At 56.9% G+C, this 20,633-nt stretch overlaps 1 protein-coding gene across 1 annotated transcript in view; it reads left to right on the forward strand.

Annotated features, from left to right (window-relative positions):
- Positions 1–20,633, forward strand: part of VAV2 (vav 2 guanine nucleotide exchange factor) — a 278,878-nt gene that overhangs the window by 251,426 nt on the left and 6,819 nt on the right. The window contains exons 15-28 of the mRNA XM_011991542.1: positions 1,079–1,211; positions 2,293–2,307; positions 3,599–3,708; positions 5,024–5,125; positions 5,852–5,940; positions 9,029–9,045; positions 9,804–9,825; positions 10,856–10,983; positions 12,240–12,314; positions 13,628–13,680; positions 14,667–14,783; positions 17,782–17,869; positions 19,321–19,444; positions 20,316–20,402. Coding sequence (XP_011846932.1) covers positions 1,079–1,211; positions 2,293–2,307; positions 3,599–3,708; positions 5,024–5,125; positions 5,852–5,940; positions 9,029–9,045; positions 9,804–9,825; positions 10,856–10,983; positions 12,240–12,314; positions 13,628–13,680; positions 14,667–14,783; positions 17,782–17,869; positions 19,321–19,444; positions 20,316–20,402 — 1,160 coding nt within the window. The remainder of the gene's footprint in view (positions 1–1,078; positions 1,212–2,292; positions 2,308–3,598; positions 3,709–5,023; positions 5,126–5,851; positions 5,941–9,028; positions 9,046–9,803; positions 9,826–10,855; positions 10,984–12,239; positions 12,315–13,627; positions 13,681–14,666; positions 14,784–17,781; positions 17,870–19,320; positions 19,445–20,315; positions 20,403–20,633) is intronic.

Genomic DNA, 20,633 nt, shown 5'->3' on the forward strand with positions numbered 1-20,633 from the left:
AAGGACAGAAGCTGCCAGGCCCCGTCCCTTTCCAGTTTTCTGCACCCTCCCTCGTCCATTCTGAGCACCAGCTGGGAGCCATGGGGGCTGTTTCCTTTTGTCCCGCCTCTGCTGCCTGTGGGGAGCTCCCTTCGGTGCGCAACAGTCTGCCCTGTCCGTGTGGTCAGGAGAACTGGGCCTGTTCCAGCCCCGGCTGACGGCCCCTCTCCCTCTTCCCAGCAAGTGAAACTGGAGGAATTTGGAAGACCAAAGATTGATGGGGAACTGAAAGTCCGGTCCATAGTCAACCACACCAAGCAGGACAGGTGAGCAGGGCACGTGCTGTGGGCTGGGTGGCATCCCGCCAGGGTCTGGCTCTCCCTGCCAGGGAGCCGCTCTTAAGTGGCTCTGAAAGCCCGGCCTTCCTGTAGAAAGAGCTGCCTGGTGGTGGCTTGGTGTTGTTCAGTTTTAATTGCTTCCTTCCTTCTCGTCAGCGAGCGGGCGCCACGGCAGTGGGGCTTTCGTGCCTGTGGCGGGCACCAGGCTGGGCTGGGGCAGCCGTCGGTGAGGGCCAGGCCTCCCACTGCCAATGCTCTGCCTCCGGGGACCCAAGACAGGTCTAGAGTGGCTGGATGAACTCTTTGCCAAATGACTGCCAGAGAGTGTCCAGGCCCACGGTGGCCCAGGCTTGTCCAGGGCCCTCCTTGTGCACCTACTGTGCGCTGGGGCAGGGGTCACAGCAGATCTGGGTCCCGCCCTCTTGAGGCTCCCAGGCCAGTGCGGAACCAACTGGGAGTGGCCATCAGGGCTCAGTGCTGCACGGGAGGCCCGCGTGGGGGAGGTGCAGCAGCCCCTTGAAGGGCTCCTGGCACAGCCTCAGTCACGAGGGTAGGGAGCCAAGGAAAGCTTCCTGGAGAAGCAGTGTGGGAACAGCCGAGACCTGACCGAGGCTCAGCGTTAGCCTGGTGAGCCAGGTGAGGGCAGGGCTCGCCTGGAGAGGGAGCCGCGTGCCAGAGCCTCAGGCTCAGCTCCTGCTGCCTCCTCGGAGCAGAGCACACAGTGCCGGGGTGCTGACGCCCCGCTGCGCTGCCTGGCCCAGGTACTTGTTCCTGTTTGACAAGGTGGTCATCGTCTGCAAGCGGAAGGGTTACAACTACGAGCTCAAGGAGATCATCGAGCTGCTTTTCCACAAGATGACCGATGACCCCATGAACAACAAGGACGTCAAGAAGGTGGGGCCTTCCGGGTCCGCCCCCCACTACCCAGGAACGTGGGGGTGGCCTGGAGAGAGGCACTGGGTTCCAGACCCCAAGGGAAGGGGACTCGAAGTCAGCCACTGATGCTGGCCGGGCGGGTTGGGGTGAGCGTCCTCACCCTGCAGGAAGCCTCCCCTCTGAGTCACTGCCTCACCATCATGACCCCTGCTCCTCGCCGGGCCCAGCGCCCCCCAGATGGGTGAGCGAGACCAGAATCCCACTCCCACTTCAGTGGGGCGACTGGAGCAGAGGGGAGAGGCCTGCCGAAGGCCTCTAGCGAGGGTGGGGCTTTCAACCTCGGCTTTCCATCTGACCAGCCTGACTCTAGCCCATGTTGTCCCTTGTAGCAAGCAGGCTTTCCTCTCCCGTCCCACCCTGCAGTGCTTGGAGGAGGGCTGTGGGTAGGTCTGGCTGTGACTTGTCCAAGACACTACATGTAGCTGACCGGGGCCTGTGGCTGCTGGGGCGGGGCCAGGGCTGCAGGGGTGGGGCCTGTGGCTGCTAGGGCGGGGCCAGGACTGCAGAGGTGGGCCTGTGGCTGCCAGGGGGTGGGGCCAGGGCTATAGGGGCGGGGCCAAACCTGCTGTGGGGCAGGACCATGGCTACAGGGCTATTGCTGCCTGGCTCTCTGGTTCAGTCCTGCTTCAGCTGAGGCTTTTGCCCATGGCACTTGAGCACCTACCGTGTTCAGCCCTGGTGGGGTGGGGGGCGGGGTGTCAGGAGCCCATGTTATGAAAGTCCGGGCCCTGGCGTCCAGGGCTGGCAGTGTAGCCCTGGTCCAGACCCAGCGAGTGCAGGCTGGATGAGCCGTTGAGGGTGACCCTCCCTGCCCTGATACCCAAGACAAATAACGGGCCCACGAGTCCCTGCCTCCAGCAGCCAACACTCGGAGAAGAAATCCTTCTCCCACTGATCACCCCACCCCCAACCTGGGCACTGGAGGGTGTCCCACCTGCCAGGGCTCCTGGCGCCCCCACACCGCGGCACCCACCACGGGGCCGGGCTGAGCCTCTCACTGACCATCTCCCCCTTCCTCTCCTCTCCTCATGCTTCCTAGTCTCACGGGAAAATGGTAAGCACCTAGCGCCCAGGTCCTCCCACCTGCCTCAATCATCCCAGCCTGGTGCTGGCACTTCTGCCCAGAGCCAGGGGACCCAGGGGCCTGAGGGCCTGGGCTCCTGGTTTTCTTGGTCCTCCGTCCTCCTCTCCCTCTCCCAATGATGAAATGATTTGTATTCATGATGAAAGACCCACAAAGACAGTGTGAAAGGAAAACCCCGTGACCCTCAGTCGCTGGAGCTCGGGCCAGAAGCTGGGGTTTCTCGGTCTCTCTCCAGGTCTCCATCATCCTTTTTGTTTTTCTGTGTTCTCTCCCTCCTCCCTCCCTCTTCCTCCCCTTTTCCTCTCTCTTTCCTTGTGTCTTTCCTCCTCCCATCCCGCTCTGCCCTTCCTCTCTCCATCCCTCCCTTCCTGCCTCTTTCCCGCCATCTTTTCTAACCCAGTGGGCTCCTATTTGCCAAACTCTTTTTTCTGAACCACTTTGTCCAAGAGCTCGGAGAGATGGCGAGGCCTGTGGGGTGGCCGAAGGGGAGGCAGGGAAGGGGGTAGCTGTGGGTTGCTCAGTGGGGGATGGCTTCGCAGAGGGAGCCCCAGGCCCATGGCTGTTCCCTGCTTTTTTGTTGTTATTGTTCTACTTCAGAGAAGTGAGGTTTTTTTAGCATCACATTTAGGAAGTGAAAGTGGGTGGTCAGGCCTCGTGGAGGGGCCCTGGGTGGGGCCCCGAGCTCATCCTCCCTGGGGTCCTTCCCGCACTGAACATGCATCTACATATCCACTCGGTGGAGCATCCTCGCACACGGGCACAGGCAGGTGTGCAGATCTGCCCATGCACATGTGTGTGCACGCACAGGAGAGCACACACAGCATGGGTGCACATGCATCATACATGTTAAAGCATGTGTGTACCTGCAGGGACAGACACAAGTGTGTGCGCGCACATGCTCACAGGAGCACTGGGTACACTCAGACACAGGTGCACACACATAGATGCGTGCGGGCACAGATGCACACCCATGCACACAGCACACTCGTATGCATGCACAGGTGAAGGCACAAGTACATATGTATTCTCACGTGAGGATGCGGGCGCACAGCTATGCATGCACGCATACAGAGACACGTGTGCACATACAGCGTGGGCAAGAGTGCAGGTACACACGTGAGAACGTGTTCACACAGGCACAGGCACCCATGCGTGTATGCATATACACACGTGTACATACCGCACAGGCAAGAGTACACATGGGCACGTGCCAGGATGTCTGAAGCCGTGTCCGTTGCAAGCATAGCCCCTCTCCCCGCAGTGGTCCTACGGCTTCTACCTAATTCACCTTCAAGGAAAGCAAGGTTTCCAGTTTTTCTGCAAAACAGAAGACATGAAGAGGAAGTGGATGGAGCAGTTTGAGATGGCCATGTGAGTTCCAGGTGGCAGCCCCCAGGTCCCGCGCAGATCAGTTGTATGGGGGAGCGGAAGCCCAGGTGGATTGTGTCTGTGACTCCTGTCAGACCAGGGGTGGAGGGAGGCAAAGTTGGAATGTCAGGGACACAGACAACCTCCATCACCCCTGTGACGCCAGCCTCCCTCGGTGGCATCCTCTTTAACAATCGATCCAGAGTGAGAGGGCTCTCCCTCTGCCACCGCCTGTGCCAGGCAGGCTCCGCTGTCCTGCTGGAATGAGCCATTCCACCCCTGAGCCTGAGCCTGGCACGCCTGGCCCACAGAGCAGTGACCGGCTAGGAGTGGCCATGATGCCAGAGGATTCAGGGTCTTACAGGCTGGTGGCTTGACACCTGTTTTTGAAGCCACAGAACTATTTTTCCATGAAATCCAAGAGGTACCCCTAGATATGTGAAACAGAGAAAGGTGATGAGTGGGTTCCGGGAACACGGACCCTGGAGGGCCAGCAGGGGTCATCTGTGCTTGAGCTCTGCGGGCAGGTGCGCTCGCCTCTCTGACCGTTTCCGCTGGTGAAATGGAGAGGGGAAGGCCTGTGTTCCGGACTTCTTGGGAGGATCGAAAGGGAACCACTGGACACAGCGGGGCCAGGGCCTGGCTCGTGGGAATAGATGCAGCCACGTCGTTTGCACCCAGGCTCTGTGGGGGAGGCCTGGGGCATCTCCTCTTCTGCCACTTGCTTTCCCGGGCCTGTAATTTTCCTCCCAACATCCTATTGTGGAGAAGTTCAAGTGTTCATGGAAGCTGAAGCAACATGATGGTGAATAGCCGTCTTCTCACCACGCCGCCGCCGTCCGCGTCACCCCACCCCACCCCTGGCCGTGCAATAGCGGGTCTGTGTCAAAGTGAATTGCGCACCAGTGCAGCCCCGCCACGTACCTCAAGGGGCCCAATATTTGTTTAGCTTCTGAAATTTCAAGCTTATATCCAATGTGGCAAACAAATCTTAAGCATATGTTTTCTGAGTTTTAACAAATGGCCACACCTGCCCACATCCAATCCCAGTCAGGACCTTAGACCACCACCGCCACCTAGAAGGTTCTGTCAGGCCAGTGCAGCAGTGTTAAAGCTTCCTGTCTGACCTGCCTTCTACCAGCAGGGAGTCTGGGTCCCGAGTCTGCCCCGTGTCGGGGGCAGAGCCAGGCTTGGAGTCCAGGCCCTCCCGGATTCTGCACAGCCTTGGTCTGGAGCCCAGCTAGTTCCCAGGATGGCCACATGACGGGGCTCGGGGAATCTGGTGGGTGTAGCGTCTGCTGTCTTTCCCTCCTGCCAGGTCAAACATCAAGCCGGACAAAGCCAATGCCAACCACCACAGTTTCCAGATGTACACGTTTGACAAGACCACCAACTGCAAAGCCTGCAAAATGTTCCTCAGGTAGGAAACCCCCTCCTTCAGCCCTCACCTCGATCCACGCCCACCCCAGGTCCCCGAGGGAGCTTAGTGTTCTATCTGTCTTGTGTTCCCTGTGGGAGGCCCTGAGGGGTAAGGGGGGTATATCCCACAAGAGTCGGGCCCGTGCCAGGCATGGTGGCTCAAGTCCCAGCACTTTGGGAGACTGAGGCAGGCGAATCGCTTGAGCCCAGGAGTTTAATACCAGCCTGGCAACATGGCAAAACTCTGTCTGTACAAAAAATACAAAAGTCAGCCAGGCGTGTTGGCCTGCACCTGTGGCCCCAGCTACTCAGGAGGCTGATGTGGGAGAACTGATTAAGCCCTGGAGATTGAGCCTCCAGTGAGCTGTGATGTCACCACTGTGCTCCAGCTTGGGTGACAGAGTGAGACCCTGTCTCAAAAAAAAAAAAAAAAAAAAAAAGAGGCCCAGCCAAGCCCTTGGAGTTTCAGATCTAGCCAGGGGGCGATTGTCCCTGGGTGCCCGGGATGCTGTGTGGGGCGGGGAGGCAGGCTGGGGTAAGTAGGGGAAAGCAGGTGTCAGGCTGCCTGGTAAAGGAGGGTCCTGGATACTCAGGGCTGTGAGGGATGTGTGTGCTGGGAGGGAGCCAGCCAGGTGAGCCTGGGTGGGAACAAGGGCCTTGACCTTGGCAGAGAGGCGTGAGGAGCCGGCCCCAGCCTCGACCTCACCTCCCGCCCTCCCCTGTGCAGGGGCACCTTCTACCAGGGATACATGTGTACCAAGTGTGGCGTCGGGGCACACAAGGAGTGCCTGGAAGTGATACCTCCCTGCAAGTTTAGTGAGTACCCCCCGGGTCCCTGACTGTGCCCACTCACTTCTGCCCTCTACCACCCGGGTACTGGGCCTCAGGCACCATCTCCCATGGGGCAGGGACCAGATGAGGACACTGGTGCTTATGTGCCCTGGGGCGGACATCTGCCACACGTCACACACTTATCAGTAGACACAGCCGGGATGAATTCCATTCCAAGCCCTCTCTCCTAATGGGTACTCGAGGACCCCTCCCCATCTCCTACATCCCCTGCCCCGCTCTGGGAGGAAGCTTCTGGAATCTCCACCCCCAAACCCGGCACAGAACATTCTCGATGGGTGCATGGAGGTTTCTCATCACAGAAACACCGGTCACCCTGGCTTCTCCTGGTGGGTGAGCCTGGCCATCAGTAGCTGTAGCCATGTTAGTAAATGGTTCAGACACACACGCACATGCACGTGTGCACACATGGCACTTACAGTGGTTCCTTTCTGTTCATGCCCCTCTAGGGTAGCTTGAGACTCAGGGAGGGGAGAGGGTTGAGCCAGGCTGGCAGTGGGCAGAGGCAGAGATGCGCCCTGGAGGCTCCCCTGAAACATCTTGGGTTGGGGGGCATACATTTGGGGTTGTGCCCAGCTCCGGGCAGCTGGACAGTGGTGCAAAGCCTGAGATGGTTCTCTCCAGAGAGGTTTGAGACATCAGGATGTCACCTCCATCATCAGCCCCAGAAACTGAGGCTTGAAACTTTCGGCAATTTGTCTGCACTTCTTAGCAGAGCTTCCATTCAACAAAGAGCCCCCGGTGGCCCCAGGCCGAGTCTCTGGGTCTTGTCTCCTTGGGCCTCCTGCAAGTGTTTTAAGACAGAAAAACAAGTCAGGCCCGCTTGTCACCCGGAGACGCCGGCGCCCGGAATACATTTTGAGCTGTGACTTTAGATCAATAGTTAATTTATCATTTACTGTGAGTGCCAGCCCAGTACCCTAACCCAGGGAGAGGGCCAGAAGGTCAGCCCGGACCCCCTTGTCCCCACCACAGGCCCAATGCAGCCCCCCAGCTGTGCACAGGATCCCGCAGCCCCTGGAGTTAGTACTGGAGGATTCTGCAGGCAGCCTGTGGCCTGAACGCGGCTTTTCAGCTGTGTCCATCCATACTGCCCTCTTGTGGCCGCATGTCCCTCTCCCAGACGACTGGCTGCAGCCACTTAGAACCTTTTTTTTTCTTTTTCTGATTCTAAAAGTGATACATTTACTTACCAAAAATTTGGAGAAAAAGAAAAAAAGAAATGAAATTTTAAAGAAAGCATCACCCGTGAACTTGCTTAGAAATAATGAAAGGCGGTATTTTGGTATATTTCCTGCCAAGTTTTCTTTTTTCTGTGATTTTTCTGTTTTTGCCCCCGATTATTAATTACTGATTTTCCATAGAAAATTTGGAAAATGTAGAGAAGTGTAAAGGAGGAGAGAAAAACTACTCCTGCTATCCCCAGGCAAAGCCAGCTGCCACGAGGCCCCGGGCATTGTCCTGCTTTCTGCGGACGTGCGCGCCCGCCTGCCCCACCTCTGTATGGTTTTCGGTTTTTCCTAGTATGTGTAGTTAGGGTTCCACCAGAGAAGCAACTGCAGGTCTTTTGGAAGCCGGCGTTGCCATCCGCATTCTCCCATGTCCTGGCAGTGCCCTGGCTGGCCCCAGCTCCATCCTCAGGGACCTGGGACTCCCCCAGGGCCTGTGTCCTTGTCCCCCTCCTCATCTTTCTGCCGGGAGACACTGTCCTTGCCACTTGTAGCTATTTTTCCTTTAAGACTGTCCAAGCTGCCTTCCCTCTGGTCCAGGCTTCTACCTTTGCTCTGTGGTTTGGCTCTGGGCAGTGTTCCTTTGACCATTGTAGCTTTCACCTCTGGGCTCTGCCCAGGCTGGTTTAGCTGTTTGCTGCCCATGGGGGCTGAGATGTCCCGGAGAGATACTGGCCTCTCCTGAGAGCCTTTCCTGTGGGAAGCCTTCATCAGGCACAGTCATAGCTGCTGTCCAGCTGGCCCCCCGACCCCTGCCCACTGAGCTGGAACCTGTTCTCTGGTGTCTGTGGATACCTGTCTGTCCAGGGCCGTCTGCACTGTGAGTGCTGGGTGGAGTGGAGGTCATGTCAGCCGTGTGTGTAAGCTGTTGGGCTCCTTGCCTCCTCTGGTGGTGGGTGGCAGCCAGCTTGCCAGATGGCTGGGCCCTAAAGGGTTTTGGGAACATTGGCTCTCTTCCTGACACACTGAGGTCTTGTGTCCTTGAACGTGTCGGCACCTGGGTGTCTGAGCTGAGGACGGCAAGCAGGTAGCATGCGTACCAGTACCTCCTCATCACTTGCCCCAGCAGGCATCACTAAGCGATTGTGGCAGGTAGCATGATGCCTCCTCATCACTTGCCCCAGCAGGCATCACTAAGCGATTGTGGCAGGTAGCATGATGCCTCCTCATCACTTGCCCCAGCAGGCATCACTAAGCGATTGTGGCAGGTAGCATGCCTACCGATGCCTCCTAATCACTTGCCCCAGCAGGCATCACTAAGCGATTGTGGCAGGTAGCACGCCTACCGATGCCTCCTAATCACTTGCCCCAGCAGGCATCACTAAGCGATTGTGGCAGGTAGCACGCCTACTGATGCCTCCTCATCACTTGCCCCAGCAGGCATCACTAAGCGATTGTGGCAGGTAGCATGCCTACCGATGCCTCCTAATCACTTGCCCCAGCAGGCATCACTAAGCGATTGTGGAAATCTCCCCATTGCGTGCCACGTACCACTCAGTGATCCAGGCAGCTGCCGCCATTCAAAAGAGGTGGCCCAGGCGGGACAACCTTTTCGCCGGCTCAGGTCTATTATCCGGTCCGAGTTCTCCCACGGGCCCCCTAAAGCCAGAGCTCAGAATTTGCTGCCAGAAGTAACCGAGAGGCTTTCACAGCCACGAGCTTGGACCTGCGTGTCCATGATCCATGTCCAAAACAGACCACTTTGTAGCTTGGCTCACTTACCATCTTAAGCTTGTCCCAGAGGCTTGGGTCGGTGTGAGTGAGAGCCGCACGGGGGCTTGGCATCAGTGGCCTCCCCTCTAACACCAGACTTGCTTCCTTTCCAGCTTCTCCTGCAGATCTGGTAAGTCCGAAAACTGTTTCCCCTCCCTCTGCTCCCGCCCCCGCCACAGCCCTGTGTGCCCAGAGCCGGAAATACCCAATTGTCTGCCTCTCACCGCTCCTGGAGCCACACCGGCTTGGATGAGCCACTTTCAGTCACAAGAGGCCTCTGCTTTCCTTGGTGGGTGTCAGTAGAGTCCTCCTAGGGGCCCCAGCGGTGTCTTCCTATCCCAGCTGCCCCCCCTCCATTCCCTTGCCCACTGGCTGCTCGCGGCTGTGGGTACAGCTCTGGGTCCTGCGCGCCAGTCCTCCTGTCACCGAGTTCCCCGGTTGGCTCAGAGCCCTCTCTTTAGCTGATGTGGGGATGGAGTCACTTCCGGGGGCTTCATGTACCCCTCGAGCTATGAGGTCCACATGAACCAGCCTTCATGGAGGAGGGAAACTTCGTTGTATTTGGCACTGTGTGTCCTAGATGGAGACTACAAAGCCCAGGCTCAGAGCAGGTGGTCAGGGCAGGCTTCCTGGAGGAGGTGGGGGCTCGTGGTAAGGAGAGGGAGAGGGAAGGGCACAGACCTTCCAGGAGTGGAGGTGCACAGAGGTGGAGTATATTGCCAGGGTGGGAGTCACATAGAGAACAGTGTCCCTCTCCTCCCCTGCTCCTGCCTTGATCCCTCTATCTGGGAACAAGTGGGGACAGGGAGAGGGGAGGTGGGTCAGTGCATTGGCCACAGTCAAGGAGCAGCTTTCTCTCATCACTGTGTTCTGTCCTTGTCCTCACAGGACGCCTCTGGAGCGGGACCAGGTGAGTCATCTGGACTTGGACCCTCTGCTGTCACCCATGTCAGCCGTCACCTGGGAGCTGAGCCAGGGCCTAGGTGTGGGGATGGCCGGGTCTGCCCAGCCACCAGCTGCTCCAGGCTCCTGGATGCCGCCGCCTGGGGCCCCTCCCTCCTGCCTCTCTGGCCTCCGTGGCACCTCCTTGGGAGTTGGCTCTGTTTCTGATAAGGCAGCAACAGGCTGTGGGGACAGGACCCAGCCTGCAGAGGGGCAAGGGTCTTCTAGCCGGGGAGGGGCACGGAGTTGCAGCCAGAGACCTGAGACCAAAAGGCGCTGCCGTCTTCCCACCACATCCTCCATCCCCTTCCTGCCTTGCTGTGGGTTACTTAATGGAAACGTGCTTTTAGACACAGTGTAGAAAGCATCGTGTTATCTGCAAACTTGAGTGCAGTCCAGGCAGTGCTCAGTACAGCCTCACCCTCATTAACAGAAGACAAAAGATGGAAAACACCGCTGCTGCTGGGACCAGGAGGGAGCTGGGCTGGGAGAGACGTGGGCTCTTTGAGAGCTACAGGCAGAGCTGGGTTGGAGCAAGGCTTGTCTAAGAGCAGCCTCCAGATTCCCCAGGGGCACAGCCAGGATCCCCATTTCAGGCCCAGAGCTCCTCTGTGAGCTCTGTGGCCTTGGGCAAGCTGCTGGGCCTGCTGACCCCTCACCCGTCTCTGACACGAGGGATCCCTCGTCTTCTGCCCCGCACAGCTGCCTGGGGGCCACAGATCTGAAGGGTGTTGGAAGAAAGCACAAAGTGCCATCTGAAAATAAGCTGCTGTTCTGCGATGACCCCTGAATCTGTTTATTGCATGAATGATTTACTTATGATATTTATCAAAAAGACACGAGGCTTATGGGAAGGATTTAGGGAGGGGAGATGCAGGCGCAGGGCTGTGTGTGCTGGGGGAGGCCGAGCTCGGTGATGGGGTGGGCTGCGGGCCGGGGCCAAGTCAGTCACCGAGTGAGCTGCTGAGTCACTGAGTGAGCTGTCCTGTCCTTTGCAGGTCCCAAGATGGTGGCCATGCAGAATTACCATGGCAATCCAGCCCCTCCCGGGAAGCCTGTGCTGACCTTCCAGACGGGCGACGTGCTTGAGCTGCTGAGGGGTGACCCTGAGTCTCCGTGGTGGGAGGTGGGTCCTGGGACCCGGGAGGGTTGAGAGTCCCCGGCTCTGGCTCCTGCCTGCTCCCTGGGGCAGAAACATAAAGTCCTGCATATCCCAGGCAGAGGCAGAGGGCTGAGAGATCACCAGGGAGGAGGAGGCACAGGGTGGCTAGCAAGGCCTTTCCTGCCTCACGTTCTGCGATGTGGCATGCGTTCTTGAGAACCTTAGCCTGGTCTTGCCCTGGGTGTTTGCTTTCACATGGTAGGGGATGCAGTGTCCCTTCCCGGGAGAGGCCCTCCTGCCCTGGCACCCAAGCCTTTCTCCATTGGCCCCTGTCCTTCCTGCCTCTGTTGTGTCCCATAGGCCCTCCTCAGGCTTCTGCCCTGGCCACACCATGCCTACCCTCCTCCCCACCCCTACCTCAGTTCAGGTCAGCAACCTTTGCGCAATCGTGGGGTGAGTGGGCAGGTTCGCTCCTTCCCCAGGTGGGCACAGATGGCGTCATCGTGATGTGGTTTATGGTTTTGAGCCAGAAATGTGCTGCTCTGTTTCCAAGGCCTACAGAGCGGAGATTGTGGGTGTTCATCCCCACCTTCAGCCGATGGCTCGGCTGTAAAGGGTTCTGGGAGCATTTGCTTTTCCTCCTGACACACTGAGACCCCACGTCCTTGAGCATGCTGGCACTGGGGCGTCTGAGCCAGGGACTCAGACACCTGCTCCTGGGCCCCTCTATCAAGCCCCAGTGCTCAAGGGAGCCCCAAGACCCACAGGTCAGCAGAGCACCACAGGGCCTTGATGGCATTTAGCCCAGCAAAGCAGCCTCCCGTGGGAGCTGACGTTAGAGCCGAATGTGTATTAATGTTCAGGTTACAATGATGCTGTGGTCATTTTGTCGTGGTCATTATCAGTCCATAGTCGGTGATGAATTTCTTGTGCTAGACCCTACATTCATATAACAGGGGGTTCAGAGGGCGCAAAAGGCCATGTGTGCTGTGCAGAGTCTCAGTCCTGCTCTGTCCCTCCCTGGGTATGAACAGGACTGCCAGCTTCTTGGAGGGCCTTGCAGAGGTGCTTTGCTGATTTACCAGGCCTTAGTGCTCTCATGTCTAGGGTGGGACGCCCGGCACCTCCCTGCCTTAACTGGCTCCCAGGTCAGCTGAGGTTGAGAAGGAAGACGTTGGCTCTCCCACCCTCCAGGACCTGGATTGAGTCCATCTGCATGGCCCCACACTCCCATAGGCCAGGCTCGGCCCCCGGTCCTAACCATCTCTTTCCTCTGCCAGGGTCGTCTGGTGCAAACCAGGAAGTCAGGGTATTTCCCCAGCTCATCTGTGAAGCCCTGCCCTGTGGATGGAAGGGTGAGTCCTTTCCCACAGAAGCTTCCGGAGCACGGCGGCCTGGGTACTGAGGGTTCTGGGAGCTGTCTCCTCACGTGGACATTTTTGGCTTGTTCGGGATGTCCTTGCTAAATTTAGGCTGCTGTGAGCTGCTTCCTGGAGCTGGAGCCCAGAGAGAAGACGGGTGGGGGCCGCAGGGCAGCACGCTGTCCTGTGTGTAAAGGGCTCAGCCCGTCGGGTGGCATCTCGTTGTGGTTTTAGAAACACCAAAACGGGCATCTCGGCAGCCGCTGTGATGGGGTGAAGACCAGCCAGCTGCCTTTCACCAGATTTCGGGGACTCTATAAGTTCTCTTGGACTATTACGCAGCCTTAGAAGAAAAAAAGGCTCCCCTCAAACGTATGGATTCAAAGCTAGACTTTATGCTATTTAAAACAGAGGCAATATGGTGTTGCTTTCATCTGAGGAGTATGGAGCAAATTCTCGGCTCTGTGACGAAAGGCAGCAGTCAGCCTTGAGTAGAATGAGTTACCCCACCTCCACCCCCAAAAGGACAAGTCAAAGTGAAAATGTGAGACCTCTGAAGGTGCAGGGGGTGGGTGCCCAACCCCACTGTGGCACCCCGGTGCCCCCCACCCCAGCCCCGGTCCTGTCAGCCTGTGTGCCACCTCTGCTGAAAGGGCAAGTGCTCAGTACTTAGCGTGCTTTGGATGACCAAGGGGACCAGGCACCAGGGGAGGACAAGGGTCACGAACTCACTAGGTGGCCTGGGGCAGGTCCCTTCCCTTCCCCAGGCCTCAGTTACCCCATCTGCATGGTGAATAGGGTGCGAGGGAAGAGGTAGTCTCTGAGACTGTGCCCAGCCTGTGGCCCAGTGAGGCCAGGGTCGGGGGCTGTAGCTAGGGAGGGAGCCCTACCTGCTCACTGGAGCGGCAGCGCCCACCTGAGCGTGGCCACCACCAGACCCCCACCCCAGGGCTTCAGGACCTCTGGAGCAGGGAGGTTTGGCTGTGGGTGTGCTCACGTCCACTGGCTGAGAACTCCCCACACATTCGGTCCTTGCCCTCCCAGGGGACCATGTCAGTGTTAGCTGGTGGCTATGCTGGCATCTGTTCCATCAGACCCGTGGGGCATCTACTCAGAGATGAGGTTGTCCTGGCCACTGCCCTTGGGCACCTCCCAGGCCAGGAGCGCTGGGGCTAAGTCCACAGACGGTCCCATCCAGGGCAGCCAATGCTGGGCCTGGGGGTTAGGTCACCGACAGCGACCCCCTCTGAGCCCTGCTCTGTGGATGGCCCTGGGGGGACGTTAACACCCTTGTGCTTTGCCACCAGCCGCCCATCAGCCGGCCGCCGTCCCGGGAGATCGACTACACTGCATACCCCTGGTGAGTGGATCGTGGGCTGCGTATGTGGGCATCTGGTGGCCTCTTTGTTATGGGGGCATGCCCGCCGGGTCTGGGTGGTGCCTGTGAGTGGCCCGGCAGGGTGGAGGCCCCAGGCTGCCTCTTGCTGTCTCCAGGGCACTGAGCCCAGTGGCTCCCAAATGCCTTCTCCCTCCTGGCCTATAACTTGCCAGGAGCCTGGGGGAGTCCCCTTCCTGTAGGCGGCTGTTAACCCTCTCTAAAACGGCTCAGCTGGCTCAGATATTTCAGGGAATGAAACCCTTTTAAAATTTTATGTGCACTATGTAAAAGTGGTATATTTAAGGTCACAGGTGTAATCCATTTACTGACTTAATACAGTTGCTTGGTGGGAACAGTGAGGCTGTTTGGAATCACAGAAGTCCCAGCTCTCCTGACAGCGTGGCAGCAGGTTCTGGGAGGGCGCTCGCCTTGTCCTCCCATGGTGGGCTTCATTACCCACCAGACGTACAGGTGGCAGGAAGAGCTTCGTTTCAAAATCTGTTCAAAATTCAACTGACATAGATGTTGGCAATCTCCAAGGTGTTAGCAAAAAAATCCACATAAGCAGTTATGCCTTTACTGCTTTTGAAATAGTGAAAATATATTTTAGGGAAGAAATTGGATCTACTGAATACTCTGTACTCCTCCGGCAGGCCCTCGGGGTCTGTAGAGCAGAAGATAGCGCATGGGACTGGCTGGCGGCCACAGTCACCCCTCTCTTTTACCCCTCTCAAGATCTGTCCTGAGCCTCACTGTATCCCACCATAGGCAGGGTCAGATGTCAGACCCCACCCACAGTGGTGCCCCACTCATAGGGACCCAGCCTTTTCTCTTGGGTTCATTAGGAGATGAGCTCTCAGATGAGGACTGCAGAGTACTTCATGTGGCCTGCCACGCACGGAGGGCTGGGCGCCCCTCAGACACTATCCTCACTGCGTCTCTCGTTTCCTCCTGGCCCCCTCCTGTAGGTTTGCAGGTAACATGGAGAGGCAGCAGACGGACAACCTGCTCAAGTCCCACGCCAGCGGGACCTACCTAATCAGGGAGCGGCCTGCTGAGGCTGAGCGCTTTGCAATAAGCATCAAGTAAGTGGTGGCTCTGGGCTCGAGGAGACCCATCCGCCAGTGCCGTTCTGAAGTGGAGACCACTGTCCTCTCCACGTCCTGAGCTTGTGGGGTTGGGGTGGACATGTCATCTGTTGCCCAAGTGAGGACATTATTGAGATGAAAGTGGTACTGAGGACCCAGGGGGTCTCTACAGGTGTGCTGGGCAGGGCCTGAAACCCTGTGTGGCATGCACAGATGGTCCAAGTTTACATCACTCCTGGCTACCCTGTGGGCTAGGTTGGACATTTCTGGATTATAGGAACAAGATAAGCTCAGGTACAAGTGGGTGGGTGAAGTGCTATGTGAGCTCAGGGATTTCCCAGCAGCCGCACAGGTTGAGACAGTGGACCTGTCACACTGCTCTGAGGCAGCCAGGGGCCTAGGAGGGTATCTCCTGTGACTGCTGCTGCCTTGCAGCTTTGGCACAGTCTGGGCATCCTCTTGCCCTGTGCCCTCTCCCTGGGAGCTGCCTCCTCTTGCCCTATGCCCTATGCCCTCTCCCTGGGGCTGTAGTTAACTCTCCAAGAGACAGACCCTAATGGGCTGGAGTCCACCAAGCACTGAGCTGGTGGGACATTGCTCACCTGAAAGAAAATTCTCAGAAAGCCTTCTGTATGCCTGGCCTGCAGGAGGCTAAGATGGGCCTTGCCGACTGGGAGCTGGAGGTGGGTCACACACACTCATGGTACACATTAAATCCAGGGAGAAACAAGATGGGTGCTGTATGTAGGCCTCACAGAGGACCAGGCAGCCAGGTCACCATTTGTTTAACAACTGTTTATTACATTAGCTGATTTGCAGATGTTAAACCAACCTTGCATTCCTGGAATGTCCCACTTGGTTGTGGTGTGGAATCCTTGCTGTGCGTCTGGTTTATGTAGATAAATACAGTCATGGGCCACATAATGACATTCCAGTCTGTGAGGGACCCCATCTGTAGTGGTGGTCCCATAAGATTATAATGGAACTGAAAAGTTCCCATGGCCTGGTAACATCACAGCTCAGCCCATTACTCATGTGAGTGTGGTTATGCTGGTGTGAACAAACCTACAGTGCTGCCAGTCATATAGAAGCATAGCACAAACAATTCTGCACATATGTAGTATGTGATCATTGTAATACCTGACTCTGTTACTGGTTTATGAATTCACTGTACAGTGCTTTTTATTTTAGAGCATACTCCTTCTACTCATCAAAAAAATACTTAATTGTAAAACAGCCTCAGGCAAGTCCTTCAGTAGACATTCCAGAAGAAGGCGTTGTTATCATAGGAGTAAAAACAACAACAACAAAGAAAAAAAACAGAAGAAAGCTTATAGAATAAGGATACAAAGAAATAAAATATTTTTGTACAGCTGTACAATATATTTGTGTTTTAAGCTAAGTATTATTACCCAAGAGTCAAAAAAGTTAACAAAAATTAGAAAGTTTATAAAGTAAAAGAGTGGCAGTAAGCTAAAGTTAATTTACAATTGAAGAAAGAACATTTTATTTATTTATTTATTTTTATTTATTTATTTATTTATTTTTTGAGACAGAGTCTCACTCTGTTGCCCAGGCTGGAGTGCAAAGGCACGATCTCCACTCACTGCAAGCTCCGCCTCCCGGGTTCACGCCATTCTCCTGCCTCAGCCTTCCGTGTAGCTGGGACTACAGGCGCCCGCCACCACGCCCGGCTAGTTTTTGTATTTTTAGTAGAGACGGGGTTTCACCATGTTAGCCAGGATGGTCTCGATCTCCTGACCTCGTGATCCACCCGTCTCGGCCTCCCTAAATGCTGGGATTACAGGTGTGAGCCACTGCGCCCGGCCAGAAAGAACATTTTGAAAATAAATGTAGTGTAGCCTCAGTGTCCAGCGTTGATAAAGTCTACAGTGGTGCACAGCAATGTCCTAGGGCTTCACATTCACTCACCACTCTCCAGCTCACCCAGAGCAACTTCCAGGCCTGCAAGCTCCAGTCATGATGAGCGCCCCATACAGCTGTCCTGTTTTTTATCTTTTCTACTGTGTTTTTACCATCCCTTTTCTATGCTGACCTCATGTTACAACTGCCTACGGTATTCAGTAGGTCTGTAGCCTGGGAGCAATAGGCTCTGCCATCCAGCCTAGGTGTGGGGTATGCAGTAGCCTCTGCCATCCAGCCTAGGTGTGGGGTGTGCAGTAGGCTCTGCCATCCAGCCTAGGTCTGGCTGTCCAGGCTTATATAAGTGCTCTGCCATCCAGGCTTATATAAGTGCACTCCGTGGCGTTCGTACAGTGATGGAAGCACCTGCCTGCATCTCTCAGGACAGGTCTCTGTGGTTAAACACCGCCTGACGGTATGGGAGAGAGATTCGGTTTGCCAACTGCTTGCTAAGGATTTCTGCCTCCACAGTCATTAGGGGCATTGGGCTGTAGTTTTCTTGTGATGTCTGTATCTGGCAAGGGGGTGGGTGGCATTCAGGGGAGGGGTATGGGGGCTGCTCTGTAAGGTCATGTTTGAATTGAGGCCTGAGAACGTAAGGGGGCCTTGAGAACAGAAGGAGGTGAGCATCTGGCAGGGGCAGCAGCTGGTGCCGAGGCCCAGACAGGCTTGTGCTTGGCACCTTTGAGAAGCAGGCCCAAGGCCTGGCCGGCCAAGTGGACATGCAGGGAAGGATGTCAGGGCTGGGCCCAGCTGCTCCACAGGGAGGAGGAGAGGCTCCTGGTGCCGAAAAGCAAATGAGCAGAAGCCCAGGATAGGAGGCCTCAGTAGGGCTGGAGGCCGGGAGAGGCGGGGAGTTGAGCAGCCGGGGATTCTGGGCCCCAAGTGAGCAAGGAGGGCAGGCAGGCAGGTGGCCCGAAGGGCTGGGGTAGGACAGGGCTGACAGGGAGTGGCCCTAGGGGCTGGGAACGAGGGGCTTTGGTGCAGCAAACACAGAATGAGCCTGGCTGCCGAGGGGGCCGGGGCCATGTGGCCCTCATGCAGTGACCACCGGGGCCACGTGTTTGCCCAGATTCAACGATGAAGTGAAGCACATCAAGGTGGTGGAGAAGGACAACTGGATCCACATCACAGAAGCCAAGAAATTCGACAGCCTCCTGGTAGGTGACTCGCGGCTCCAGCCGGCTCCTATCCCCAGCCAGAGGGGACAGGTACTTCCTCCCGGCCCTGAGCAAGTGGCCATGTTTCCTGTGAGGATTGATTCTTCCCACTGTGGAAAAGATTTAGGGAACTGGTTTTTAAGGCACTAGGACAGCTAGAGCTGTGTCACAGCCTCCTGGATTGGGACTTCTGACCCCCAAAGCCTGGGCAAGGTGGTTGACCCTGGTGGACAGTGCAGGGGTGGGGTGGGGGCAGCCCAGGCCACCAGCATCCCGATTCCTCTCGTGCCCATCCTCCTGCGAGAGCAGAAACTGACGCCCAGTAGGGATTCCAGCTGGGGCCTGGCTGGGTAGCCCCGTTGTACATGTATGGCTTCAAACAACTCCTTCCCTGACTCACCCCCACGCTCCATCCCAGCCGGAATGCAGTTAGAGGCATAGTTCTTGAAATGATTTTAAAGTTATGCCTACATTTTCTTTTCTTAATTACAAAAGTTGTATATATTGAGAACTCCTGACTAGAGCCCCCAAGCTCTTAGCTTCCCCACTATGGCTGCAGAAAAGCACAAGGACAAGCAGAAATCCATAATCTCAGGCTGGGCATAGTGGCCCATGCCCGTAATCCCAGCACTTTGGGAGGCCGAGGTGGGCGAATCACTTGAGGTCAGGAGTTCGAGACCAGCCTGGCCAACATGGCGAAACCCCATGTCTACAAAAAATACAAAAATTAGCCGGGCATGGTGGCACATGCCTGTAGTCCCCACTACCTGGGAAGCTGAGGCACGAGAATTGTTTGAACCCAGGAGGCGGAGGTTGCAGTGAGCCGAGATCGCGCCACTGCACTTCAGCCTGGGTGACAGAGTGAGACTCCGTCTCAAAAAAAAAAAAAATTCCATAATATCCCATCCCCACCTCCAGAAAAAACAAAAGCGGAAACCAGTGTTCGCACCTCAGTGAGTCCTCAGGACCTTTCTATACGCAGCTTAGGTGTGCTTTACATTATATACATAATAATGCTGGCAATACCCCAGCTGATTTTTAGTCGACTTTTCAAGGCCACACACATTGACCATCAGTGAATCTTTCCCTGACGGATGGCCGCGTGGCTCTCTGTCACTTGGAGATCCTGTTATTTCTAGAAGCTTGCCCCAAGTGCTGGATACAGAGTTTCCATTTTTCCATTATAAAAGCTGTTGGCCGTCAGCGTCCGTGCTGGTCCGTCTTTTGGCATCTTTTGCAGATTATTTTCTCTAGAAATTTTTTGGGGGAGTTGCTGGTACCTTCGAGGTACTGACCACCCACCATGGGCTGGGGGGGAAGTGGGGAGTTCTGAGGAGTCCAGGAAGCTAATCTCCCCCACATGAACCAGGAGGTGGGAGAGGGAGGCCAGGTCACTGCGGGAGGACTTCCGGAGGTGGCAGCAGCTGTCAGTGAGTGTGTATGCCCTGCAGGAGTTGGTGGAGTACTACCAGTGCCACTCACTCAAGGAGAGCTTCAAGCAGCTGGACACCACACTCAAGTACCCCTACAAGTCCCGGGAACGCTCGGCCTCCAGGGCCTCCAGCCGGTCCCCAGGTAACTAACGCCCCAGCCCAGCCAGCACACCAGCACTCCTCGGAGGGGTCTGCCCTAGCCCATTTCTCAGGGCCCAGATCCTGCCCTCAGAGACCCAGGCCAGGAGTCCCACCCTTGGGAACATAGCCCCAGCCCCCCGCCCGCGCCCCCAGCTGTCACAGATGCTATCTCCTGGGCCACGTGACAGGCAGCGCTCTGCACCTGCTCAGAATTGCTCCTCTGTCTTGGCTCCTTCATCCAGAGACCAGCGGGGGTTGGAGGGGCCAGATCCAGGCAGAGATCCCTGCACATGGAGCTATCACTGGTGGGAGAGAAAAGGGCAGGCCCACCCGTTCCCAGATCCCTGTCTGTGCCCAGGCCCTGGGTCTCCTCTGTGAGAGGCAGCCTGTTTGCAGATTGGACTCCTCAACCCAGAACAGGGAAGGCCACATGGAATCAGGAGCAGAGGCAGGCCCAGAGCATGCGGCTTCCCGCTCAGGACTCTGTCTGGAGTCACCCCACATCCTCCAGCCCGCAGGGACCTACAGGGCCTTGGGTCCCACACAGGCTGAGCTGGACAGGAAAGGAACAGCTGGCCTTAATGAGCACCTGCTGGGTGCCAGACGAGGGCATGCGAGGAGGTGGTCCCCATTTGCTCTCGAGGACACAGGTGCAGAGATCGGCTCCAGGGTAGCTCAGGTGTGGCCGAGTGGCGCCTGTGCCTGGGGGGGCTTGACAACCCACACTGCCCCCTGCCTCCTTTGCGCCCTATAGGGCCTTTCCTGCCATAGGGCCTGCCCCGCCCCATGCCCCCCAGCCTGTAGCTATGCCCACCGTGACTGTGCATGGATGCCCTGCTGCCCGCCTCACGTTCTCTCTCGCCTCTTTGCAGCTTCCTGTGCTTCCTACAACTTTTCTTTTCTCGGTCCTCAGGGCCTCAGCTTTGCTTCTCAGGGCCCCTCCGCTCCCTTCTGGTCAGGTACCGCTGCTCCCCAGGGCGTGGGGGGACCGGGCCTGTGGCAGCTGCCTTGGGACACCCAGCACGGAGCTGCTTGTTGGCCCCACAGCCCTGCCTGACATGGCCACAGTTGTCCGCAGTCTGGCATAGGGTGGCGGGGAGGAAGGGGCTGGAGAGCCTGGGCAGAGGCTGCTGCAGGCACCTGAGGACACGTCAGGCTTGGTCCCACCCTTGTCACCACCCACCCCCTGT

Source organism: Mandrillus leucophaeus, unplaced genomic scaffold (assembly GCF_000951045.1).
Source record: "Mandrillus leucophaeus isolate KB7577 unplaced genomic scaffold, Mleu.le_1.0 Scaffold398, whole genome shotgun sequence".
NCBI classification, from domain to species: Eukaryota; Metazoa; Chordata; class Mammalia; order Primates; family Cercopithecidae; genus Mandrillus; species Mandrillus leucophaeus.